The 22019-nt window shown below is 42.7% G+C and overlaps 1 protein-coding gene across 1 annotated transcript; it reads left to right on the top strand.

The window, feature by feature from the left end:
• The first annotated feature begins 2017 nt into the window (after nt 1-2017).
• EED (embryonic ectoderm development) lies at nt 2018-19932 on the top strand. Its single transcript, XM_030476447.1, has 12 exons — nt 2018-2159; nt 4859-5011; nt 10312-10404; nt 11307-11372; nt 12570-12695; nt 12808-12889; nt 14436-14527; nt 15441-15574; nt 16908-17013; nt 17760-17918; nt 18344-18417; nt 19600-19932. Exons 1-12 carry the CDS (start codon nt 2037-2039, stop codon nt 19724-19726), a joined length of 1335 nt encoding a protein of 444 aa, XP_030332307.1. The 5' UTR covers nt 2018-2036; the 3' UTR covers nt 19727-19932.
• The last annotated feature ends 2087 nt before the right edge of the window (nt 19933-22019 follow it).

Here is a 22019-nt window from a genome sequence, read left to right on the forward strand (position 1 = left end):
TCAGGTTAGGTATAAGGAAGAAGTTCTTCCCTGTGAGGGTGGCAAGGTGCTGGAACAGGGTGCCCAGAGAAGCGGTAAATGCTCCATCCCTGGCAGTGTTCAAGGCCAGGTTGGACAGAGCCTTGGGTGACATGGTCTAGTGTGAGGTGTCCCTGCCCATGGCAGGGGGGTTGGAACTAGATGATCTTAAGGTCCTTTCCAACCCTAATTATTCTATGATTCTATGCTGGGTGTGGACACGCAGGCGGGGAAGCCCAGGCTAATTGAGGCTTTTGCTTTCTGTCTGTTCTGGATGAGCCAGTGAAACGTGGTGGAGATGAACGTCTCTCTGGCCATCTGGAGGGCGTGAGCTGGCAGCTGCAGAATGGAGGGAAGCTGTCTTCAGTAGCTCAAGGACACCCACAGGGAGAAGTTAAGAAAACTTGGTGCCTGCCCTTCTTTCAGCAGATCTGCAGCACAGTCTGATGTAGCCTTAACTAAGATGCCAGCCTCAAAACATCCTGACACGCTTTAAAAACAAGCCTGTGTATTTCCTCACAAACATTCTTATCACAACCTCGATCTTGCAGCACCGACCGGGGCAGAGCTTTTATTAACTGTAAACTACAACCTTTTGCTACATATTATGCAATGCTTCACTGGAGCCTTCAGTTCTGCAGAAAAAAGACTTTTCATGGCTAAAACCACTACGGTGCATGCACCATTTTAAGTGTATCTCTTCCTCTTTATCTCTGCAGCTTATGCAAGATTAAATTTTACATACAGGGCATGGTTCTCTCTGTCAGTGCCCTCAAAGCAATCGCTTTCTGAGGCTGAAATGACTCCCTTGGGGAGGAAAGGCTTGTTTCTGCCCCTACAAGAGAAGCAGAAAAGGCACTGTGCCTGTGGGCAGATTACTCTTCCCCTTTGGTAGATTTTTTTACTGTTCATAATTGTGATGACTTTGGGACCTGTGGGTTCTGAAATAAGTAAATAAAACCCTGGCAACTGCAGATATTTCATTTAGAACTGTAGTAGGAACTTGCCAGGGAGTACAGCAGCAGAGCAGAGCCTTCTCCAGAAACACCATCTTCACAGAATCCTTATGGTTGTAAGAGCTGAACTATAGGAAATCCGAAGGGACCACTGGGGATCGTGCAATCCAACCCCCTGCCAAGGCAGGGCCACCCAGAGCAGGTTACACAGGAACGTGTTCAGGTGGGTTTTGAATGTCTCCAGAGAGGGGGACTCCACAACCCCCCTGGGTAGCCTGTGCCAGGGCTCTGCCACCCTCAATGGATAGAAGTTCTTCCTCATGTTGGTGTGAAACTTGTTGTGTTTTAGTTTATGGCCATTGCTCCTCGTGCTGGGCACCACTGAAGAGTCTGGCACCATCCTACTGGCACCCACCTTTGGGATATTTACATGCATTGATGAGATCCCCTCTCAGTCTGCTCTTCTCTGGACTGAACAGGCCCAGCTCCCACAAGAAAGATGCTCCAAACCCCTGCTCATCCTTGTGGCTGGACCCTCTCCAGCACCTCCTTGTTTTTCTTGTGCTGAGGAGCCCAGAACCGGACACAGCACTCCACATGTAGCCTCAGCAGGGTAGAGTTAAGGGGAGGCATCATCTCTCTTGCCCTCTCCTCCCGATGCAGACTTCTGTACAGCAAGAGGAGAGCAAAAGTAAAACATCTTTAGGCACAAACCCAAGTACTCAACCACTATGAGTATGGATAGAAGGACCGTTAGCGACGGGGAGTGCTTATTTCTACTTCGGCCAGCGTTGCCTCGCTACAATCAGCGATATAAAGTGCCATTAGGGCTCCTATGAAGTTTAAACCGAGTTAATTTAACGCGCATCCCCGCCAGTCCCGCTCCGTCCCCTCAGCCCGCGGCCCCTGAAGCGGCGCGGCGGGAAAAGCGCTTTTTCAGCAGTGTGGCATCTCCCCGCTGCCCGCCTAGCGAGCGAAGCGGGGAGTTGCTTTACGGCAGGCGTTTTTCGACCTCCCCGTCCGCGCTTTGCGGCTGCGTGGCGGGGCCGGGGGGCGGGGAAGATGTCTGAGCGGGGAGAAGCGCCGGCGGCGGCGGCGGGAGCGGGGGGAGAGATGCCGGCCAAGAAGCAGAAGCTGAGCAGCGACGAGAACAGTAACCCCGGGGACTTGTCCGGCGATGAGAACGTGAGGCCGGGTCGGGGGGGCAGGCGGATGGGGCGCGGCGGGCGGCGGGGGAGGGGGGGGGGGCGGTGAGGCGGGAGCGGGGCCTCGCTGCCGGGGGCGGGCGGGAACGCTGAGGCGAGGAGAGGGGAGTGTAGGGGGGGCCGGCCCGGCGGGACCCGCTGTGAGGAGAGCGCCGGGACCGGCCGCTTCGGGTGGCCCGAGGGACCGGTCAGACCCCGCCGGGGTCCCGCATCACCGGGGAGAAAGGGGGAGAAGGGGAGGGGCTGTCAGCCCGTCCGTCCCGGCTCGGTGTCCGCTCCGGCTCGGTGCCTGCCCCTTGGAGAGACGGGCCGCTGTAGGGAGGCCCGGATGGGAGCGGGACCCGTGTGGGTCTTAGAGGAGAGACTCTCACTTTGCCTCCACGTGGGTGAGGGAGAATTTGAGGCCCGAACTCTAAGCGTGCTCTTGTCTCGCAGCCCCCTTCAAGATGCCAGGTTTGCAAACCAGCATGATTTTATATCTTTCCGGAAGTTTTTTTTGTGTGTGTATGTTCACCGTCACGTTGCAGCATAAGTTGATGTGTGCAGCCCTGGGAGGAATGAGAAGTAGGGTCCTGCTCACAAGCTTCTGTCAGCAGAAGGCGGCAGCAGGGCATGAGGATGGTAATCTCTAAGTTTGGCTAAAATCTGGTGTTGAGAACAAAGGTAACGTGATTGATGCAGAATAACTTTATACTTGAAAGGTAATCTAAGGTATCTAGCAGTCGTTTTGTGTAGCTACTGGAGTGGGGATGTTGTTTGAGTGTTAGCTTTATGCAGTGTGGGTTTATTCCTTTATCCAGAACGTGAGGGATATGGACCACATCCCTGATGCTCTGTGGCAGTGCTGCTTGTGAGGTGACAGGCAGGTTCAAGATGTTCTGCACCACTGCTGCTGAAGTTTACTGCTCAGCAGCGTTTGTGACTCAAGTGTAGTTTGGTGACAGAGGCATTCAGGTTTGCTTTGGTGCCCATGTTAGGCTGTCAGTGACCACAGATGTGCGCTGTCTGGTTGTTGAAAGTGTGACCTGTCCCAGTGGTGAAAGCATTTCCTTTTCAAGAGTTTGTTACTGGATTCCGCTACTCCTAAAAGACAGGGATTCTGTTAAAAAGTTGGCAGAATAGTGTTGATTAAGAGAAAGGGTCTGTTTTGTTCCACAGGTATCCTGGGTGCAAGTCTGTTGATTATGTTGTAGTTGCATTAGAGAAGGTACCTGATGTTCTTCTATTGACAATATCTGACTAGTCCAGGAAAAAACTTCAGTCAGGTGAAGCATTACAGCTCTGGTTAGCAAGTGCTTTTGGGAGGTGAGTATTTGGCAAGCTCTGACATTTTTTAGGGTAAAGGAGAAGAAACTGGAAAAAGTAAAACTTGTTCAACTTGGTTACATGTATTAGGAGAAGGTTGGCTCTTTTAGGAGAGCAACGTGAAGGGGATGGCTCCAGGTTTTGGTAGTTTGCTTAAGGCTTGTGTGTTGTCTTTCCTCCTTTTTCTCTCCTCAGTGTCCTGATTTTTAGAGTTGTTGGGCAAAGACCAGTGCGCCTCTACTTGCTTCTGTTGATATGATATGAAACTAGGACAAAGAATAAATGTTTGATGGGAATTGGTGTATTAATGTTTAGAGTCGACCTTATTCCGTATTCCTAGTGGGGTTCCTAATGCAGCTTCATGCTTAACCTCCAGTGACAGGCTGTTGTCTGCCTCTGCCTTAGTTCAGATCTAGAAATCCCAAAGCCTTGGGATGAATTGTCTCCCCCATCCCACTACTCTGATGGAAAGTGAACAGACTACCTTGCCAGGATGTAAAAACCAGTTGTTTTTAGATTTTTAAGTACTTTTAAGCTGAAGATACTGCTATGGAAGCACAGGGTTGCCAGTTACAATGCATGTGAAGTGTGCTGCGATGCAAGGAATAGAAATGTCCTTTTGACTAGTGTCCTGCAGTCACCCTGTGTATGAAATTGCAGTTTCTGTTTATTATACAAAGCTGATGTAAAACTGCTCACCATCTGGGTAGGTTGTTTTGCTCACCCGCTTCTCCCCATCCTTATCTTAGGTCTGGCTGCTGACAGTTGGAGGCCAGTTGGATTAGTTACCTGGGCAGACAGCAAGCTAACTTATTGTATGGGCTTGTGGTTTGTTGCTTTACCTTAGCTTTTAGTTGAAGCAAGTACCTGTAGGACAGAGCAGGAGGGAGAGGTGGGACTTCCTCTTCTACTGTGCTGGCTTGTTGTAGAACTGTGCTGTGCCTGATGCTGCTGAGGGTGTACAGAAGTCCCTGGTTAGATCCTTGGTATGGCAAAACATAATGTTTTTACACAACCAACCTCTTCCTTCAGTACTCCAGAACTACTCGTTCCACCTACATCAAAGCTGTTTTCTAGTGACCACTTTAGCATTTTCACCAGTATGCTAAAGAAACTTCACTAGATCACAGTTCACATCTCTCCCTCTTGGATTAGTCCTCATGTGACTCATGTTCTTTTTCTAGGGAGGAATGCTATGATGTTAGTAATAGATTTAAATACGTGAATCTAAATAACATCAAGTCCTAGGAGATCTTCTGTTCCTACAGAACAGGAGAAGAGGAAGTGAAAAGGCCAAGTGCTGCAAAATGAGTTGAATTTATACAGCAGTTAATGCAACCTTTATTACATTTTGTATAACTTGAATGTTTTCAGGATGATGCTGTTAGTATTGAAAGTGGTACTAACACCGAGCGCCCCGATACACCAACGAACACTCCTAATGCACCTGGAAGGAAAAGCTGGGGGAAAGGAAAATGGAAGTCAAAGAAGTGCAAATATTCCTTCAAATGTGTAAATAGCCTAAAGGTAGGTATGTGTAAGCTTCCTACCATCCCTACCAGTGTGGGAATGCTGACTGCAATGCTCATGTTGGCTGTGAGACAGTGCCAAGATAGGTATTTCTAAGTATCTGTATACAATTATGCTCATTTGAAGAAAACACCTTTCTTATTTGGGATAGATGAAGTGTTGGAGAAAAAGGATACTGAGAAATAGGAAACAGTGGGTAGTGCTGCAGTTAATCCAGTTTTTGTCCAGGTTTGCAAAGTTCTCTGTGATATGTTCTATTGAGGTATTTCGCTGAAGCTGTAGTTGCTTGAGGTAAAAACCTGAATAAAGCAATTCAAATAAAACCAAACCTGTGACAGCTTGATGCAAAGCACCTACAGATTTTTCTACCTGTTGAAATGTGTTTAAAACAAACAGAACAAAACAACCCAACAATCTGGGAGCAGATTTTTCCTCACACTTACCAGGTGGTTTCTGTCCTCTGGCAATTGTCATATAGTGCAATTTGATTAATTTATCATGAGTGTTGTGACTGTGTTTGCATCTCATCTAGGTCATATTTATCTTCCCACCTAATACCTGATGCTATTAAAGGGATGTGGATTCATGGTCTTGACTCCCTGCTCTTGCATTTTAGGGTATTACTGTTTTCTTCTGCACTAGTGACAGACTATGGTGGACTGAATGGATTTTCTCTGATTCTCTTACACTGTCAGGATGTTGTTTTTTCATTTCCAGGCCTTGTGTGGGATATCTATGTGGCAAAAGCTGTAAATATGCCATCTGACTTGAGTTTTACAAGATCTCTAAATAAAGAAAAGATTGTGTCTGGAACAAGATGGGAGTTCTCTGAAATTTTATATTCAGCTAACAAGAGGATGTGCGCAGCTCCACAATGGATATTTTGTGCAGAATTGCTGTAAGGGGGTTTTGCCATTCCCCCACACTTTATTGCTGAGCTGTGCTGATGTAGCTGTGCCTGAACTTTGGCTTCAGGTTGCCTGGATGAGATGCTCCGGTGGCTGACTGGGAAGGGATGAGAGCTTTGGAGCACGGAAACCTCCTAAATGAGCTTTGCCGCTGGGGAAATTGGGATACGAAGTTACACTGACAAAAGTATCTGGGAAACAAGTTGATCTTAATGTATTTTTTGAAGTATAAAAGTTATCTGGAGCCCTTTCAGGGTGTAGGAGGGAGGAAGTTCTTTCATTTTCACCTAAGTAGGCAGCTGCTCCTGTGACTGCAGGAATCGCCCCCACAGATAGTGCTTTTTGTGGGTGGCTTCAAGTCATACTTCAAACACAGTCAGGGGCCTTTCAGCACCCAAACATTCAACAAGTTCTGCCTTTTGCTGAGCCTATTTGTTTTCTATCTGCAGACCAAATATCCCAAAGCAGTTAGGACTTTTCAAGTGTCTTCTGGGAAAACAGAACATTCCCTCACCCTAACTTTCACCCAGACCCCACTATAGGTTGACCCAAAAGACCGCCTCATGAAGTTAAGCAATCCTTGACGTGTGTGGATTTGGATCAGGGCCTGGGAACAGATTCCTGTGCAAGTGGAATCAAGCTGTGAGGGAGTAAATGTAGCATTTCAGCTAAGTGGGGTATTTTCTTTTCCCTGTTTCTCTTTGAACTGAAATTAATGCTCATAATAATAAACATGCGTGTTAATACAAAGACTAGGTGGAGCCAAATCGAGTAACTCCTTTTTGCTTCATGTTTGAGGAAGCCTCAGTTCTTTTCTTTCCTTTTCTTCCATACTAATTTTGCAGATACTGTGGAGATAAACTCTAAGGATTGAATGTTGTACATGGGGTCAGAAAGACTCTTTGGATATCACATCATATATCCCATAGTTTCTATGTCTTTGAGCTATGCTGTAAGGTGCATGTACTGAAATTAATGAAGAGTCAACATGATTTAAAGACATGGGAATCAAGTTTAATATTAAAATTCTTTAGGGATTTATAAATTATGTGTTTTTCCACTTTTCTACTCTTGTTTTTCCCTCTTATTTTGCTTTTACTTTTTTTTTGTTCCCTTGGGGAAACAAAGAAATATGGCCATTACCATCTGCTTTGAATGTTAAATGGCTATGATTCAGCTTGAAAAACTCAGTGCTTGCTAAATATGCTTTTTAAACACTACTGTGCAAGTTATTTTGGGTGAAATTTAAGCATCAGGAAAACAAGAATATAACTTGGAAAATGACAGGAAATAAAAAGCTGCCTGTGTTTCTTTGCTTTTTGCAGCACAAAGTTCCTGTAAGGTATACTCAGAAATCTTTGCTGTCTGTGAGCTGAATGGAAATGTAGTTTATAAATGAGCATATGCAGCTAAAAATTGCACATCCTTACGTACATCCATAGATGTTTTTGTCATAGATCTCTCAGCAAAGAGCTGTGTCTATGCTGCTTTGATGTGCTGCCTTTAAAACAGTGTAGTTACCTGCACTGTGCTCTTGCTTAGAATGTGGCTCAGTGGTTGTCAGCAGCCTGGTGTTGTCTCTCAGCTTCTCCTCACTGTCCCCTGAGCTGGGAGTCAGTAACCAACCACATGCAAGACTTTAGCCTGTTGATGTGTAAAGGAGAGGGAACTAAACCCACTGCCAGTAATGGCTTGCTTCCACTTCTGGGAACTGGAAGTGCACGTGTGGTCACTTGGTTCCCTGCTGGCAGTGTGGGTGACAGCGTATTAAAATGCATTTGTGTAGTCACAGGTGATTATTTTTTGTGTTGGCATAGTATTTACTTCACTTGTCTTCAGTCTAAAAGCAGTCTTATTCTCTGGCTGGGTTGGCACTGGAGTGAGGAAGGACAGAACTAACCATTCATTATTTGCTTTTGTGACAACTGTAAGTCTGTTTGCTCCTCTGCCTTCTTTTTCTGTGGCATCAAGAACCTGAGTGCTTTGGATTTTGTGCCCTTTATTCGTACCAGGGTCAAGATGCATTTCACAGTTCTACTTTTGGACCAGCATCTGGGTCACTCTTGGTCACTCTTCTGTCTGTGCAGTGGTCAGATTTGTGTGACAGACTTGGCAGCTCAGGATAGCCATAAAGTGCAGTGCCTAAACGTGCAATGTTTAAAAACCTGCTTCAATGTTTAGCGCTTGGGACAAAAATTAGACCAGATGAGTATTATCAAAGTAGCTACGTGCTGTCTCTGACCAGTGAGGAGGATGGTAGTTTACAGGAGGTGAACACAACTTCTTCAGGTACCCCAGTGACCTCCTGCAAGAGCCTTTGCCTGACTCCTTCAGCCATTAAACACAGCAAAAACCCCTTTGAGATATATGGTCAAACTCCTGGAGGTTGTAGCACTCGATGTGAGGAATGTAGTGCAGGTGATGCAAGTAGTCTAAAGACATTTGTTTTGCAGAGTAATCTTTCCAGGGAAATAGGTTGCCTTTGAAAAAGCTTTACTAAATACTTTAGGCATGTACTCAAATATAGAAACATACAGCCCTCTGTTGTATCTATCTTTTATCACTCTAGTCTGGGTCCTACCTAGAAAATCACAAACTTATCAGAGCTTATGCTGGAAAAATATCCTATCTTTAGAGGGAAAACATCTTCCTCTTCACTTTTCCCGTTTCACTAAATTTATCAGAAACTGCACATGCAGTGTCCACAGGGCTATTTCAGAAAAACAAGTGCAGAACTTGCTAATACATCTCTGTAATAAAGCAGTAAGAATCTGTGCCTTTTGCCTGTGTTATCTTCATGCAATATGTCCAAAGCCCTCAGTATTCACCAGAGCGAACTTTCTCATTCAGAAATTCAAACCCAACTCATTATTAGTGGAAAATATTTTAAAGTATTCTGTATTTGACCTCTTCAAGGAAAACTTAAATACACTCAAAAAATAAGCCTAGAAAGTAAAATTCATAACTTTATCAAATACTAAAAATCATCAGTGTGTAATTTTATGGCATCAAGTTTTCCTCATTCTTCATCTCTAATTAAACTATAATGCTTTCCAGATGTTGAATACCTGCTTTTTCCTTCTGTCCTGGGGTCACTCCTAACCTTGCTACTTTTCCCTTTGCTCATATCCCTCATCCCCTAAAGCCATTAGTCTGTTCTTTCCCCATGTTGTGATGGGTAATACTTTGAGTTAAACTTCGAACAATTCCTTTTAACCTGTATTCAGCTTTGAAAGTTGTTACGTCTCTTTAAGATTTGCAGGAGGGCCTTCATCTCGGAAAGATTTTCTCTCTTCTTTTTCTAGCTCTCCCAGATATTTCTGTTCAGAACAGATAATGCCTTTCTCAGTAAATAACGCTATTTTAAATTCTTCCAGATTTCCTTTCTTTTCCTTAGTAGTGTTGGACTCCTCACCCACACCGCCTCCTCAGATTTACTCTTTGGGTCTGGGCTGGGCCAGAGCTGCCAGGGCTGACATTCCTGGGGGTGTCTCTGAAGCACTGCCATTTGAAGGCTGTCGTGAGACACTTCCTTCCTGCCTGCACTGTCCCAGACAGTCCCCTGTGGGGAGGCACTTTTGGAGCATTATTCTTACTGAAAACATCCTGTCAGGACAGGCCAAGATACTGTTATCAATTATTAACAAGCACCACCACATTCATCACAATTCATAAACATATGTGCTTTTTTTTTTCTCTCTATTAACCTAATGTAAGCTGCATAAAAATAAGATTTGGCATTTCTCTGGTGTTTGTGAAGGCAATCTGAAAACACTTTGTAGACATGAACTTTGCAGCAGCATTGTGACATGTTGGAGAGAGTTCACTGTGTCTGTGATAGAGTTGCAAGACCTAACTGTGTTGTAATAGTTAAACGTAGCCTTTCTCCACCCTTACACCAGTATAAGTCTTCTCTGTGCTAACGATTCTCCTCTGTGAAGTTGTAAATCTTTGTGTAAAAGTAATTCTAACAGTATAAAATACATATAGATGTGGCCTTAGATGCGGAGGTTGCCTTGTTGGAAATTGCAAAACAAAGTAGTAGAGCTGCAAATAGAGCTCAGGAATTCTGCCAGCTTCTGACCATAACAGCTTCTGAGACATAACAGTTCTTCACCCTTTTAAAAGCTTGCTGGGGGAAGAAAGGGAGGGGGTGCCACGATATTCCTTTAACCTCCTTTAAGCCAGCCAAGTTAAAATGTGATGTTACAAAACTGCTCCCTTTTAACTCTTCACTATCTGAAATTATACTGGATGTGAACCCAGTAGTTTGAGGAGGAAACCACCTCAGTTAAACTGTTTACAACCACAGCTGAATTTCACAGAAATAATACACCTGTGGCTCTTGTTTTACCTTTTTTGGTCTCTAATCTTACTTTACCTCTCCAGGAGGACCATGGGCAGCCTTTGTTTGGAGTCCAGTTTAACTGGCACAGTAAAGAAGGTGATCCTCTCGTTTTTGCTACCGTAGGTAGCAACAGAGTGAGTATAATCTGGTTTTAACCATCAGCTCTTTCACTTGGTTCTGCTTGCATGCTGTTTTTTCCAACCCATCCCTTTACCTGTGGTTAGTATGGATGGAGGATACTTCATAGAAAAGCTTTATTTCTGAGGTCTGTAGCATTTGGGAGAGTTGCGTCCTCTGAATTGATTTATGAAGTTGTGTGTTAGCTATTTGGGAATCAGCCTATACAGTAAAGAAAAAAAATCCTTCAGGAATGTAAACATGGGATAAGAAAAAGAGGTGCATAAATGTATCTTCTCCCTAAAATTACTCTTCACAGATGTTATTGTTTCCAGAGGGCCATATGCTCTAAAATGGGATGAGAAGTGTCTGCAATGATGCCAGGCAGCTCAGTAGCTAAGTTAAGGGCTGGTGTGAAGTGAACTTACAGGCTTTTTCTGAACAAGAATCTATGTCATTTCAGACTTGAAAATAACTCCTGAAGTGCATTCTATGCAAGTGTTAGGTATGAATAAACAAGAAGCCTTTCATTTCCAGGTTTGTTCCAACTGGCAGTCACCAAAAGTGCTAAACTAAGATTGAACAAGGTATCAGCGCTTCATTAAAAGACCAAGTCATGTTAGAGATGGCTGCAGTAACTAATTCTAAAGAGAGTTTAATCATACTAAGAGAGTTCAAATAATAGATTTGAATATCTGGAAACAACAGCTGACAAGTCCTGGAGTGATGCTTTACTGAAACTGCCCTCAGCATTCCTTTATCAAAGTATTTCTGCCTGTTGGAAACAAATGGAAGATGGATGAGATCTAAACCATAAAGGCACATTACCTATCCCCATCAGGCAGTCAGTGCATAGGTACTTCCTTTTGAAATATCACAAGTAAGCAGCAATCTCTCCCACTTTTTTTTCCCCCTCCAGGTTACTTTATATGAGTGTCATTCCCAAGGAGAGATCCGTCTGTTGCAGTCCTATGTGGATGCTGATGTATCCTCTTAAAAAGCCACTTGTTTGCTTTCTCTTTATCAAAAATGAAGAGGCTTTGTAGGAAAAAGCATACAAAGGTTTGGTCTGTGATTTAATACTTTGCTCATGTGGCACATTCCTTATGTTAGGTCCAAGTGTTACGTCTTTCCCACATCCTAGACTCCCTCCTATTAAAAACATATTAAAAACACACGTTCATGGCCAGTGCTGTATTAAAATATTTGAAAACTGATTCTCCACCAGTTTACTCTTCCCAACACTAATATTTGTCTAATGTTTCACTGCTTTACAGTGGTCTTGGTTTCCCTGTCAATTTGAGCTGGGTTTAAAGCCTAAGGATTAATGTTTTGTGCTCTGAAGTGGGAATAACTTTTGTTGTTCATTTGCAGTACACAAGCCAATAACTTGTGAACTCGAGTCTTGATTCATTATTCCCAATCTTTGGATGTTTTGGACAAAGAGGTTGAAATGTGATGCCAAGAGAGAATTCCTTGTATGTTATGGAACAGAAGGGAGACAACTAGTGTCTACAGAGAAGGCAATGTTGCTTGTATTTGCAGGTGTAGAATTGAATCAAAGAATCACAGAATGGTTTGGGTTGGAAAGGACCTTAAGATCATCCAGTTCCAACCCCCTGCCATGGGCAGAGACACCTCACACTAGACCATGTCACCCAAGGCTCTGTCCAACCTGGCCTTGAGCACTGCCAGAGATGGAGCATTTACCACTTCTTTGGGCAGCCTGTTCCAGTGCTCATCACCATCACAGGAAGGAACTTCTTCCTTATATCTAACCTGAACTTCCACTGTTGCAGTTTGAACCCATCACCCCTTGTCCTATCACTCCAGTCCCTGATGAAGAGTCCCTCCCCAGCATCCTTGTAGCCCCCTTCAGACACTGGAAGCTGCTCTGAGGTCTCCACGCAGCTTCTCTCTCCAGGCTGAACAGCCCCAACTTTCTCAGCCTGTCTCCATACAGGAGGTGCTCCAGGCCCTGATCATCCTTGTGGCCTCCTCTGGACTTGCTCCAACAGCTTCATGTCCTTTGTATATGTGTCTTTTCCTTATTGGGTCCAGCAGAGACTCTTGAGCACTTGCATAAAATACCAACAAATTTACTTAAAAATCACATTGTTTAAAAAAGAAAAAAATAAATATCTCCTATTTCTTCTATATTCCTTAACATAAGATATTGTAGGCAGATGAAAACTTCTATACCTGTGCGTGGACATACGACAGCAATACAAGCCATCCTCTCCTGGCTGTGGCAGGCTCCAGGGGTATTATTAGGATAATTAATCCTATTACAATGCAGTGCATAAAGGTGAGTGCTCAGAACTTTGAGATTGTGTTTTAGTAAGGCATGAAACTTATGTCTTCTATATACATGTGAGCATGAGGGGAAATGATAACTTGGTCTCTGAATTCCACCCCAGCACTACGTGGGCCATGGAAATGCAATCAATGAACTGAAATTCCATCCAAGAGATCCAAATCTACTTTTATCTGTAAGCAAAGGTGAGGAAAAAACCCTCTTTTGTTTTTGTGTAAGTCAGGATACTTTGGATTTTGGTCTTGAAAATGGCCAAAACCTCCTTAATTTTTTTTATGAGTGACACTGAGCAAGTTTACCTTAAAATTTGAGAGCAAATCTTGCTCTTTTATGGCTGTGTATCTTGTATGGATTAAATCCATGGCCTGCAATGACCATAACTCCACCTGTGGTGCAAAGAGATTATGAACAACTTTTAGGAATGAAGATATATGAACTTTGGGCTTTTGCACTTTACTTTCCAACACTGGAGTTAACGTTTTTGTCAGTTGTTGAATCCTGTTGCCATCTAGTGGGGAATTCTTCATGTCGCAGGCAGCATTCACCAACGTGGTTGTGGGGAAAACTTCCATTCTCCATGGCTCAGGAGCAGCTCTGACTTTGCTTGGACTTTGTATAAAAAGCCTATTAGTGAAGGGAGAAGCGAGTTTTTGGTATGGTGTCTTATGGGCTTGTTCAGGACATCTAAACAGTCACAACTTCCTAATCCTGACTGTTTTGTTAAGTAAGGGAATACTTGACCTGATGCAGGAGCAAGCCTGCAGGTGTGCTCGAGTTGGAAGCCTTCACATAAGGGGACTTTTGACTTTAGCAGATTTAGCTGATGAAGCTACATGAGAATAAGAGTTGCAACCTCTTGATTCTTGAAGCTTTCAAGTTTGTGCTGTGGGTCTGTAAAGCTGAATTTCCTGAGTTCTGTATATTTTATTAGGTTCTTCTTTTAATAACATCTTGATATCAGCCATAATACTACAGGTTTTAATGTGCAATCTCTGGACTAGGACTATCTCTGAGAAGGCAGCGGAATACTGGGGTCTCAGAACTGTTTGGCTGAGAGATGTGTAGAAAAAGAGGAAAATATTTGGGACTGTGTGGCCTTCCAGTTGGTGCTGCTCTAATTCAGTGCAGGAATCCAAAAGGAAAATATGCTAGAGCTTCCCGTTTCCAAATGGGAAATAGAGTTGAGATTCTTCATTAGAAATTGTTAAAGCTTTCTTTAAAAGAGTGGATTAGTCTGATTGACTTTGGAATATTGTTTCTAGAAACAGTTTCTCCCATCCCTACAGGCTGCAGTTCAGGAAGAATAATGTTGTAAGAGTTAAGAAATAGAAAATCAAACTATCTCTGATGTAAGAATAGCTGAAAGAAATTCCAGCATTTTTTGATACATAACATTGTTTTTGAGATCAGACTATAATAAAAGCATATTTGTCCAAGTTCAGGCTCTTCTTTGCTTTTTGGATGATCTAAAGATCCCAGTCTGTTTTTGCTAGAAGCTGTCCCCAGGGGAGGGGGGTGGGCACACTTCCTTAACACCAGAATTACTCTTGACAGTAGTTTAGTTGTAACAGCAATTTTAGGTAATGCAGTCCCATGGTTTCTACCAAGTGAAGAATTAAGTGCTTTTTTGATGTTTACATGAACCCCTGTTATTGAAAGTGGTTTAAGCTGAAATATATTATTCATATGTACCTATAAAAAGCAGCATGTAATTTTATTTGTTCTTTATAGATCATGCATTGAGACTGTGGAACATCCAGACAGACACGCTGGTTGCAATATTTGGAGGAGTAGAAGGGCACAGGGATGAGGTGTTAAGTGCAGTAAGTGGAAGACTGTGGGGCAGTGATTTAGATTTACAAAGGGTAGTAAGCAACTTTTTATCCTCTTGTGCACTGGTTTTGATATTATACCTACTTAAAACCCCCTGAAGTGCATAAATACTGTTTTAAGGAGATAGACAAGTTTAAATGGAAGGTGGTTTGCTTGATCTGGCCACCTCTCAATATACAGGATAAGGTGTTCACTTTCTGTCTCAGCAGCTGGTTTCCTCCCAGTACAGCCTAGAAGTAAACAAAATAGAGCTCAGTGGGGCTAGAAAGAGTAAAATGTTCTCATGATGGTCCCACTTTTGAAGTTCTTGAGGTCTTACCAAGCCAAAGCAGCAACAGCAAGTAAGAGACATGGTAGTGAAGGAAAGAAGTTACTTCAAGTGAGTTATGCTGCTTTTCAGTGGCTGTGAACACACACTGGTACCCAGCATGTACCAACTACGGTAGTTGACTTCTAATATCCTGTTCTTAAGAACTGTTTCCATTCCTATTGTGTGACCTGCAAGGTGAGGGGTGCATCTATACGGAACCTTGACACTGTGTTATCCTCTTGTAGATCTAAATAGTCATCACCCATGTCATAGCCATGGAATTCTGCCCAAGTTGCTCCATAAACTGAAACTTAGGGAATTTACTGAGGGGGGAGAACTAGGGATAGATTCATTGTCCGTCAGTGCTGTTGAATATACCTCTCTTTTTTGAGAGAGAGTAAATACAATTATTAAATACTCTGCTGCTTTGCAGTGAGCAGGATTATGTTGTTAGTAGTTTTCTATTGGAAATAGGCAGTTTTATTGCATTCTCTACACAGAAAATGCTGCTTTGACGGAAAGGATGGAATAAAATCTGAGTTGATAGGATATGGCTTAGGCTGGGGGTGCTCAAAATTCTTTTATATACACAGGATTATGATCTTCTTGGTGAGAAAATCATGTCCTGTGGGATGGATCACTCTCTCAAACTCTGGAGAATCAATTCCAAGAGAATGATAAATGCCATCAAAGAGTCTTATGAATACAACCCAAATAAAACCAACAGGTATGTAGTCTTCATCTTCTTGGCTGGCTTTGCAAAACACAAATGCTCTCATAGAATCATAGAATGGTTGGGGTTGGAAAGGGCCTTAAGATCATCCAGTTCCAACCCTCCTGCCATGGGCAGGGACCTTCCTCAAGACCATGTCACCCAAGGCTCTGTCCAACCTGGCTTTGAACACTGCCAGGGGTGGAGCATTTACCACTTTGGGCACCCTGTGCCAGCGCCTCAGCACCCTCCCAGAGGAGAACTTCTTCCTTATATCTAACCTAAACTTCCCCTGTTTAAGTTTAAACATCAACGGCCCAGGTTACTTCCTATCCAAACTGGGATATCCTGGGAATAGTGACTGATCTGGGTATTGTGCTGGATACTGAAGTTCTCTAGAATGTGTCTTATTGATGTTTGCCTCAGTAGAATTTTATTCAATTCAAAGTCCTGAGCCTTTTATTTTAAATGTTATATTTATTTTAAAATATCTTAATTATTTCTTATCTGCTTGACTAGAAAATGTCTGGAATTATCTTTATCATTCTTAGTTAAAGCTTGTATTTCATTGTGTTTCCAAATGTCAGTGGCTTTTCTTCCTCTCACCTCGAAGTTTCTAGGAGGGAATCAAATCTGTGTAATTAAATGTAGCAAAGAGTTTGATATTGAGTAGTTAATACTGGTTATTGTAGCTGTTATTTGACAACTGTTTTACATAGTAATAACCTTAATTTTCATCATTCTCTGATCTGACCTTGGATATGAGTAAATTGTCAAGTAAGAGACATGAATAGATAAATCCTCCTTTACAAAGTTCCTCAACTTCTTAATCTTAACTTCCAGTTATAAACCACTGAGAGAACTGAAGAGTCTAAACCACACTGAACATGTTCAGCAGTGAGACTAGCTGTGAAAATACTCTGGCTTTTTTTGGTAATGTTACCAAATATTAAATGATGCCTTTGTAGTGTATTCTTATTTTTAATAGTGTGGATTTCTGTTTAACAGTTTAGATGGTGCAGAAGCAGCATCAGGAAAAGTGAGCTTTAGTTCTTGAAGCCTTTGGCAACAGGAGCTGTATTCAGCATCTGAAGGAGTGGTTTTGCTCAGCGCTGTCTCTGCACAGTCTTGTACATGGAAACCAGTTATTTCATCAGGAAAGAGGATGAAAACAGGGATTGTTCTTATTATTAATAAAAAAGAAAGTATACAAAATCTACTTTGTTATGAAACTGTTAAAAAAGACAGGCTTGTCCTTTTAGCATGAAGATATGTTAAAACTGGCTGTTAAAAATGAGACTTGTGCTTCTGTGTTGCCCTGAACCTCACTTGGCAATTTTCTCCATAGGCCTTTTATTTCCCAGAAAATCCACTTTCCTGACTTTTCTACCAGAGACATACATAGAAACTATGTTGACTGTGTACGATGGTTGGGAGATCTAATTCTTTCCAAGGTAACGATGCAGCTTTTCCAGCCACATTACTATTATTTGCTTATTTTGAGGATCTTAAACAATAGAAGTTTTACTTGCATTTGGGTCTTGGGTTAAATTACTCTGCTGTGTCAACTGGTTTTATGTAGTGTGTTGTGTCAACTATCAGGATGTGGGTAAGCAACTTGTACTTAAGAAGTAAAATTACTACTACAGGTGTACCTCTGCTAAAAGCACAGGGGTACCAGCTGACCAGAATCTGCATGGGACATACAGAAAGAGAATATATAGATGCTAATGAGGGATCCTGCTGCTAGAGGGAGAAATGAGGGTTGCCATGATGGAGTAACTTTGATTAATTTGTTGAGTTCATTAGTAACATTGGCTTGCAGATGTTAAACTAGGTGGTCCAACTGCCTTGTTGCCAGAAATTGGAGCATGCGTGGTCAAAGGGATTGGGGAAAAGATCCTCAAACCAAGGTTAATTCAAACACACATGACAGTGTGTTTGAGCACATCTGGTTGAATCCCTGTGGAGCAGGGGATGGGGGGCTCCTGTTTGGCAAAGCTGGGAGGGCAGCATGCTCCTGGTGAGGGACAGTGATGTTCTATTAGTGTTGTGGTCGTGATCTAAGGAATAAAGGGAGATTTTCAGTTGTTCTTTTTTTAATGCCATTGGGGAAGCTGGTTATAATTATAATAATCAGGCTGAATGTGCAGTGTAAATTATAAATCTAGGTGTTTTTTTCCCCATTGTTTCACCCCAGTCTTGTGAAAATGCCATTGTGTGCTGGAAACCTGGCAAAATGGAAGATGATATAGATAAAATCAAGCCCAGTGAGTCAAATGTGACCATACTTGGGAGATTTGATTACAGCCAGTGTGATATATGGTACATGAGGTTTTCAATGGATTTCTGGCAAAAGGTAGGTGTCAGCTTTGACTCTGCTGCATTTGAAGGTGCCTTAGTTTTTCACTGATTCCATGTTTATGGGCATGGGAAAAGGTTCATGTGAGGTTTTGGAAGCAGAATAGTTTGCTGCTGTGAAACTGGATGAGCTCCAGAGCTTTCATTCTGGGTTCTGCCTGGTGGAAAAAGCTTCACTGAATAAATACTGGTTTTCCACCAAAGGGATGTTCACCAATGTCTTCGTCCCCATCTGCAGAGACGGATGATGAAATGGAAGAAAGAAGGCAAATTTTACAGCCTTTCTCACTTTTCCAACAACCTCATGAAGTCAGTCATGTTCAAACACTCACAGTTTAGCAGCTCTAGAGCCTTTATAAAATTCTGACTTTATTCTTTGAGATAGTATCTTAAAACCTGTGTATCCTCTGCTTTCTTTTAAAGATGCTTGCTCTGGGCAATCAAGTTGGCAAACTTTATGTTTGGGATTTAGAAATAGAGGATCCTCATAAAGCCAAGTGAGTACTTCTTATTTTTTATTTCATTTTTGTTAAGACGGGGAGTTGGGAAACTTCTTCCTTTACTGATGACTATAGACATTCTTCAACAGTACTTGTCACTTTCCATTTGAACTACCAGGCAAATAAACATTTTGAGCCCCTGAAGGTTAACATTTATCATTTTATACTGATTTATTATCTATAGTACAGTGGTGCCAAGAGGCCCCAATCAGATCCTGCTGGGTACCACATGTAGAAATAGTAAAAGACAATTTGTTTCTCAAAGACCTTGCAAACTAATTAGGTGGAAAACTTACAAAGTGATTAAGAGAAGATGCACGGGGTGGGTGTAGCACATCACAGGAGGAAAAGGTGAAGGGACTGGAGTAATGGGAGTGCAAAGGTAGCTGTGAGCACAGTGTGGAGAAAACTCTGTGATTTTTCCAGTTCCTCACCTGTGTGGCCAGGCAGTTTACAGCAGGTCTTTATAAATGTGTGTGTATATATATATGAGATTATATATATTTATATGATTTTATATATATATAATCATAAAATAGTTAGGGTTAGAAAGGACCTTGAGATCATCTAGTTCCAACCCCCTGCCATGGGCAGGGACGGCTCACACTACACCATGATTAAGCACTCTAGACCATATAGAAGCATACACTTGCAAAAAAACCCCAAACACACAAACCATTATGTGTATAAAATGCATATATACTGTGTATATATATAATATATGCACTATATTTGTGTATATACTATATAATAAATTATATATACTTGTGGGGTTTTACATATAATATATATAAATATATGTGTGTGTGCTTATATATATATATAGACATATGAAGTTCCTGAAAATGCTGCACTCTTTAATCACCCAATTCCAATATTTTATTCCTAACCACTGGGAAAGAACGTTGATTCTGAAGCCCTAAATAATGTGATGAAACAACCTGTCAGTCAGTGCTTCACTGGAAATCAGGTGGAGGCTAAATAGTGGTGGGTGAACAGGAAATTACAGTGTTCCTAAATCCACATTTAGAACACAAAATACACCATGAAGGGCATAATCCTGTTGCCCTGAGTTCCTCCTAGCTCCCAAAAGGAAGAGGTTGGAGAATGAGCACTCTGTAAGTGTAGCACCAAGTACACATTTAACACTGCAGCTGAATGATTTTCTTTTACTTCTAGGTGTACGACCCTTACTCATCCGAAATGTGTTGCTGCCATTCGACAAACCAGTTTTAGCAGGGACAGCAGTATCCTTATAGCTGTGTGTGACGATGCCAGTATCTGGCGCTGGGACAGACTAAGATAGATTTACTTTTTCTTAACTCAAAGTAGAAAATCTATTTTCAAATTCTAATATAGTCAGTTAAGTGGCTTAGTGCAGTAGGTGCGTTTTAGTGTAGATTTCCTCGGAGGTTCGGCGGGCTGGAGCTGACCTTAGTGATGTTTACATTCCGTGTATTGTCCTGCTTGGATTTGCTGCTTTTAATAAAAAGAAGTATTTTTGTAAAGTTTTCTGAATTGTCCCTTTTAATTATTTCCCACAAGGAGTTTCCACTTCCAGCCTATGACAGTGCTTTGCATACACTGTGCAGAAATATATGGTGACTGGCTAGAAATTTGGGTGTGTGTGTGTGTTTGCAGCTGTATTTGGGGCTTTTTGACTTGGAAACCTAATGAAGCTGTTGAATATTAGCCAGAGACCATGCAAAAGAAATACTACATACTATTCATATAGTATGAATAAATGTTAAATTGCTGCTAAAGATATTCTGAACTCATTCCTCAAATTAATTGCACATTGAAGTGAATCTTAGTGTCACAGAATGGTTTGGGTTAAAGCTCATCCAGTTTCAACCCCCTGCCACGGGCAGGGACACCTTCCACTAGAGCAGGTTGCTCCAAGCCCCTGTGTCCAACCTGGCCTTGAACACTGCCAGGGATGGAGCAGCCATGGCTTCTCTGGGCAACCACCCTGTATCTAACCTGAATTTCCCCTCTGCCAGTTTAAAGCCATTCCCTTTGTCCTGTCACTACATGCCCAGTAAAAAGCCCCTCTCCAGCTTTCTTGTCAGCCCCTTTAGGCACTGGAAGCTGCTGTAAGGTCTCCCCAGAGCCTTCTCCTTCAGGCTGAACAACTCCAGCTCTCTCATCCCATCGTCAGGAAGTACCTGCAGAGCTGAACACGGATTAGCTGAAGAGACACATGAGATTGAAGACAGGTTTGAACCTCTAGTTCTGCTGCATGTACAGCATTGCTGGTGCACTACCCCTGTACCTCACAGTTCAGTCTGTGGGAAGCGTGGGGTTGGCAGAATCTGGAAAACTGGTGGTGGTGGAGACGTGGTTGGGGGAACCCTCCAAAGAGGCAGTGGAAGTGCTCAGAGCCTTCAAGGAAAGAGCTTTGATCAGGTGAGCTGAACTATATTGAGACACTTGGGCTGGAGGCTTTGCAATTGCTTTAGGGTAGCATGTCATTAACTGGGTCTGCTGTGTTTTCCCATCTCCAGAGCTGAGTGAAACGAGATATCAAAGCAGGATTGTTCAGCTGTGGTTCGTTTTTGGTATGTAAGTGGTATGTTCTGACAAATGAACTGCTCTGTTGGAGAGGAAGGGAAGGAAGGGTGGTGCCAGGCTGGAGAGAGGCCTGACACAGTCAGAGGCAGCTTTAACTTCTGTCTTACCTTACAAATGTGCTGAAGACTAACTGCAGACAAACATTCCAGCAGGTTTGCCTTGAGGAAAGCTGGATGGAGCTAAGCTCAGATTCAAGGTGTTCATGAAGGGAAGAACTAGAGAATGTGAACTTGGAAAAGCAGAGCTGGAGCAGGCCATGGGGATAAAAAAAAGCTTCTCTGGGCACCCTGTGCCAGCGCCTCAGCACCCTTACAGGGAAGAACTTCTGCCTAAAGTCTAATCTCAATCTCTTCTCTGTCAGGTTAAAGTCATCCTTAGGGCTGAAGCTCCTGTTTGCTGGGGTTTTACTCCACCTGGTGGTGACTGAATGAAAACGTTTTCACAATGTAGTTTTAAATCCCGTTCTTCTTGAGGCTTCTAATCAGAAGCCAAAGAATTTCATGCGAATGGGGATTGAATTTGCCCTTCCTACTACGTGTCAGAGTGTGTGTTCTCTTTGATGCGTTTCACGCTCATGTTTCACCACAGATGATGTTGGGGAGCTCTGGTCCTGTGCCTGAAAGTCATGAACTGCATTTGCCCTACCAGTGCTGCGGGGAAGGCTTTAGGGTCCCCTCAGCACAACCCTGTCAGCACAACCTGTGTGTCACAGGTCCCTGGGCCAGAAAAGTGTTTGATTCATTTCATTACTGTAACTCTTTTGAAAACCAAACAAAACTTCAAAAAGCCCTCTCCATAATTAGAATTTTTAGCTGCTTTTCATCAATTCTGCATGTTTTCAGCAGTATATACATGAGCTGCTTCCTGTATTTCTAAATTTACCTCTGGATGTGGTGGTGAGGTGAGGGCAGACACAGATATAGACAGGGCCCTGCTCTGACTCACAACTTATGATGACTTGGATAGAAAAATGATTGATAGGGAATATGTCCCAGAATGGAGGGAAAGAAATCTGTCTGTGCCCT

Source organism: Strigops habroptila, chromosome 2 (assembly GCF_004027225.2).
Source record: "Strigops habroptila isolate Jane chromosome 2, bStrHab1.2.pri, whole genome shotgun sequence".
Classification (NCBI taxonomy): domain Eukaryota; kingdom Metazoa; phylum Chordata; class Aves; order Psittaciformes; family Psittacidae; genus Strigops; species Strigops habroptila.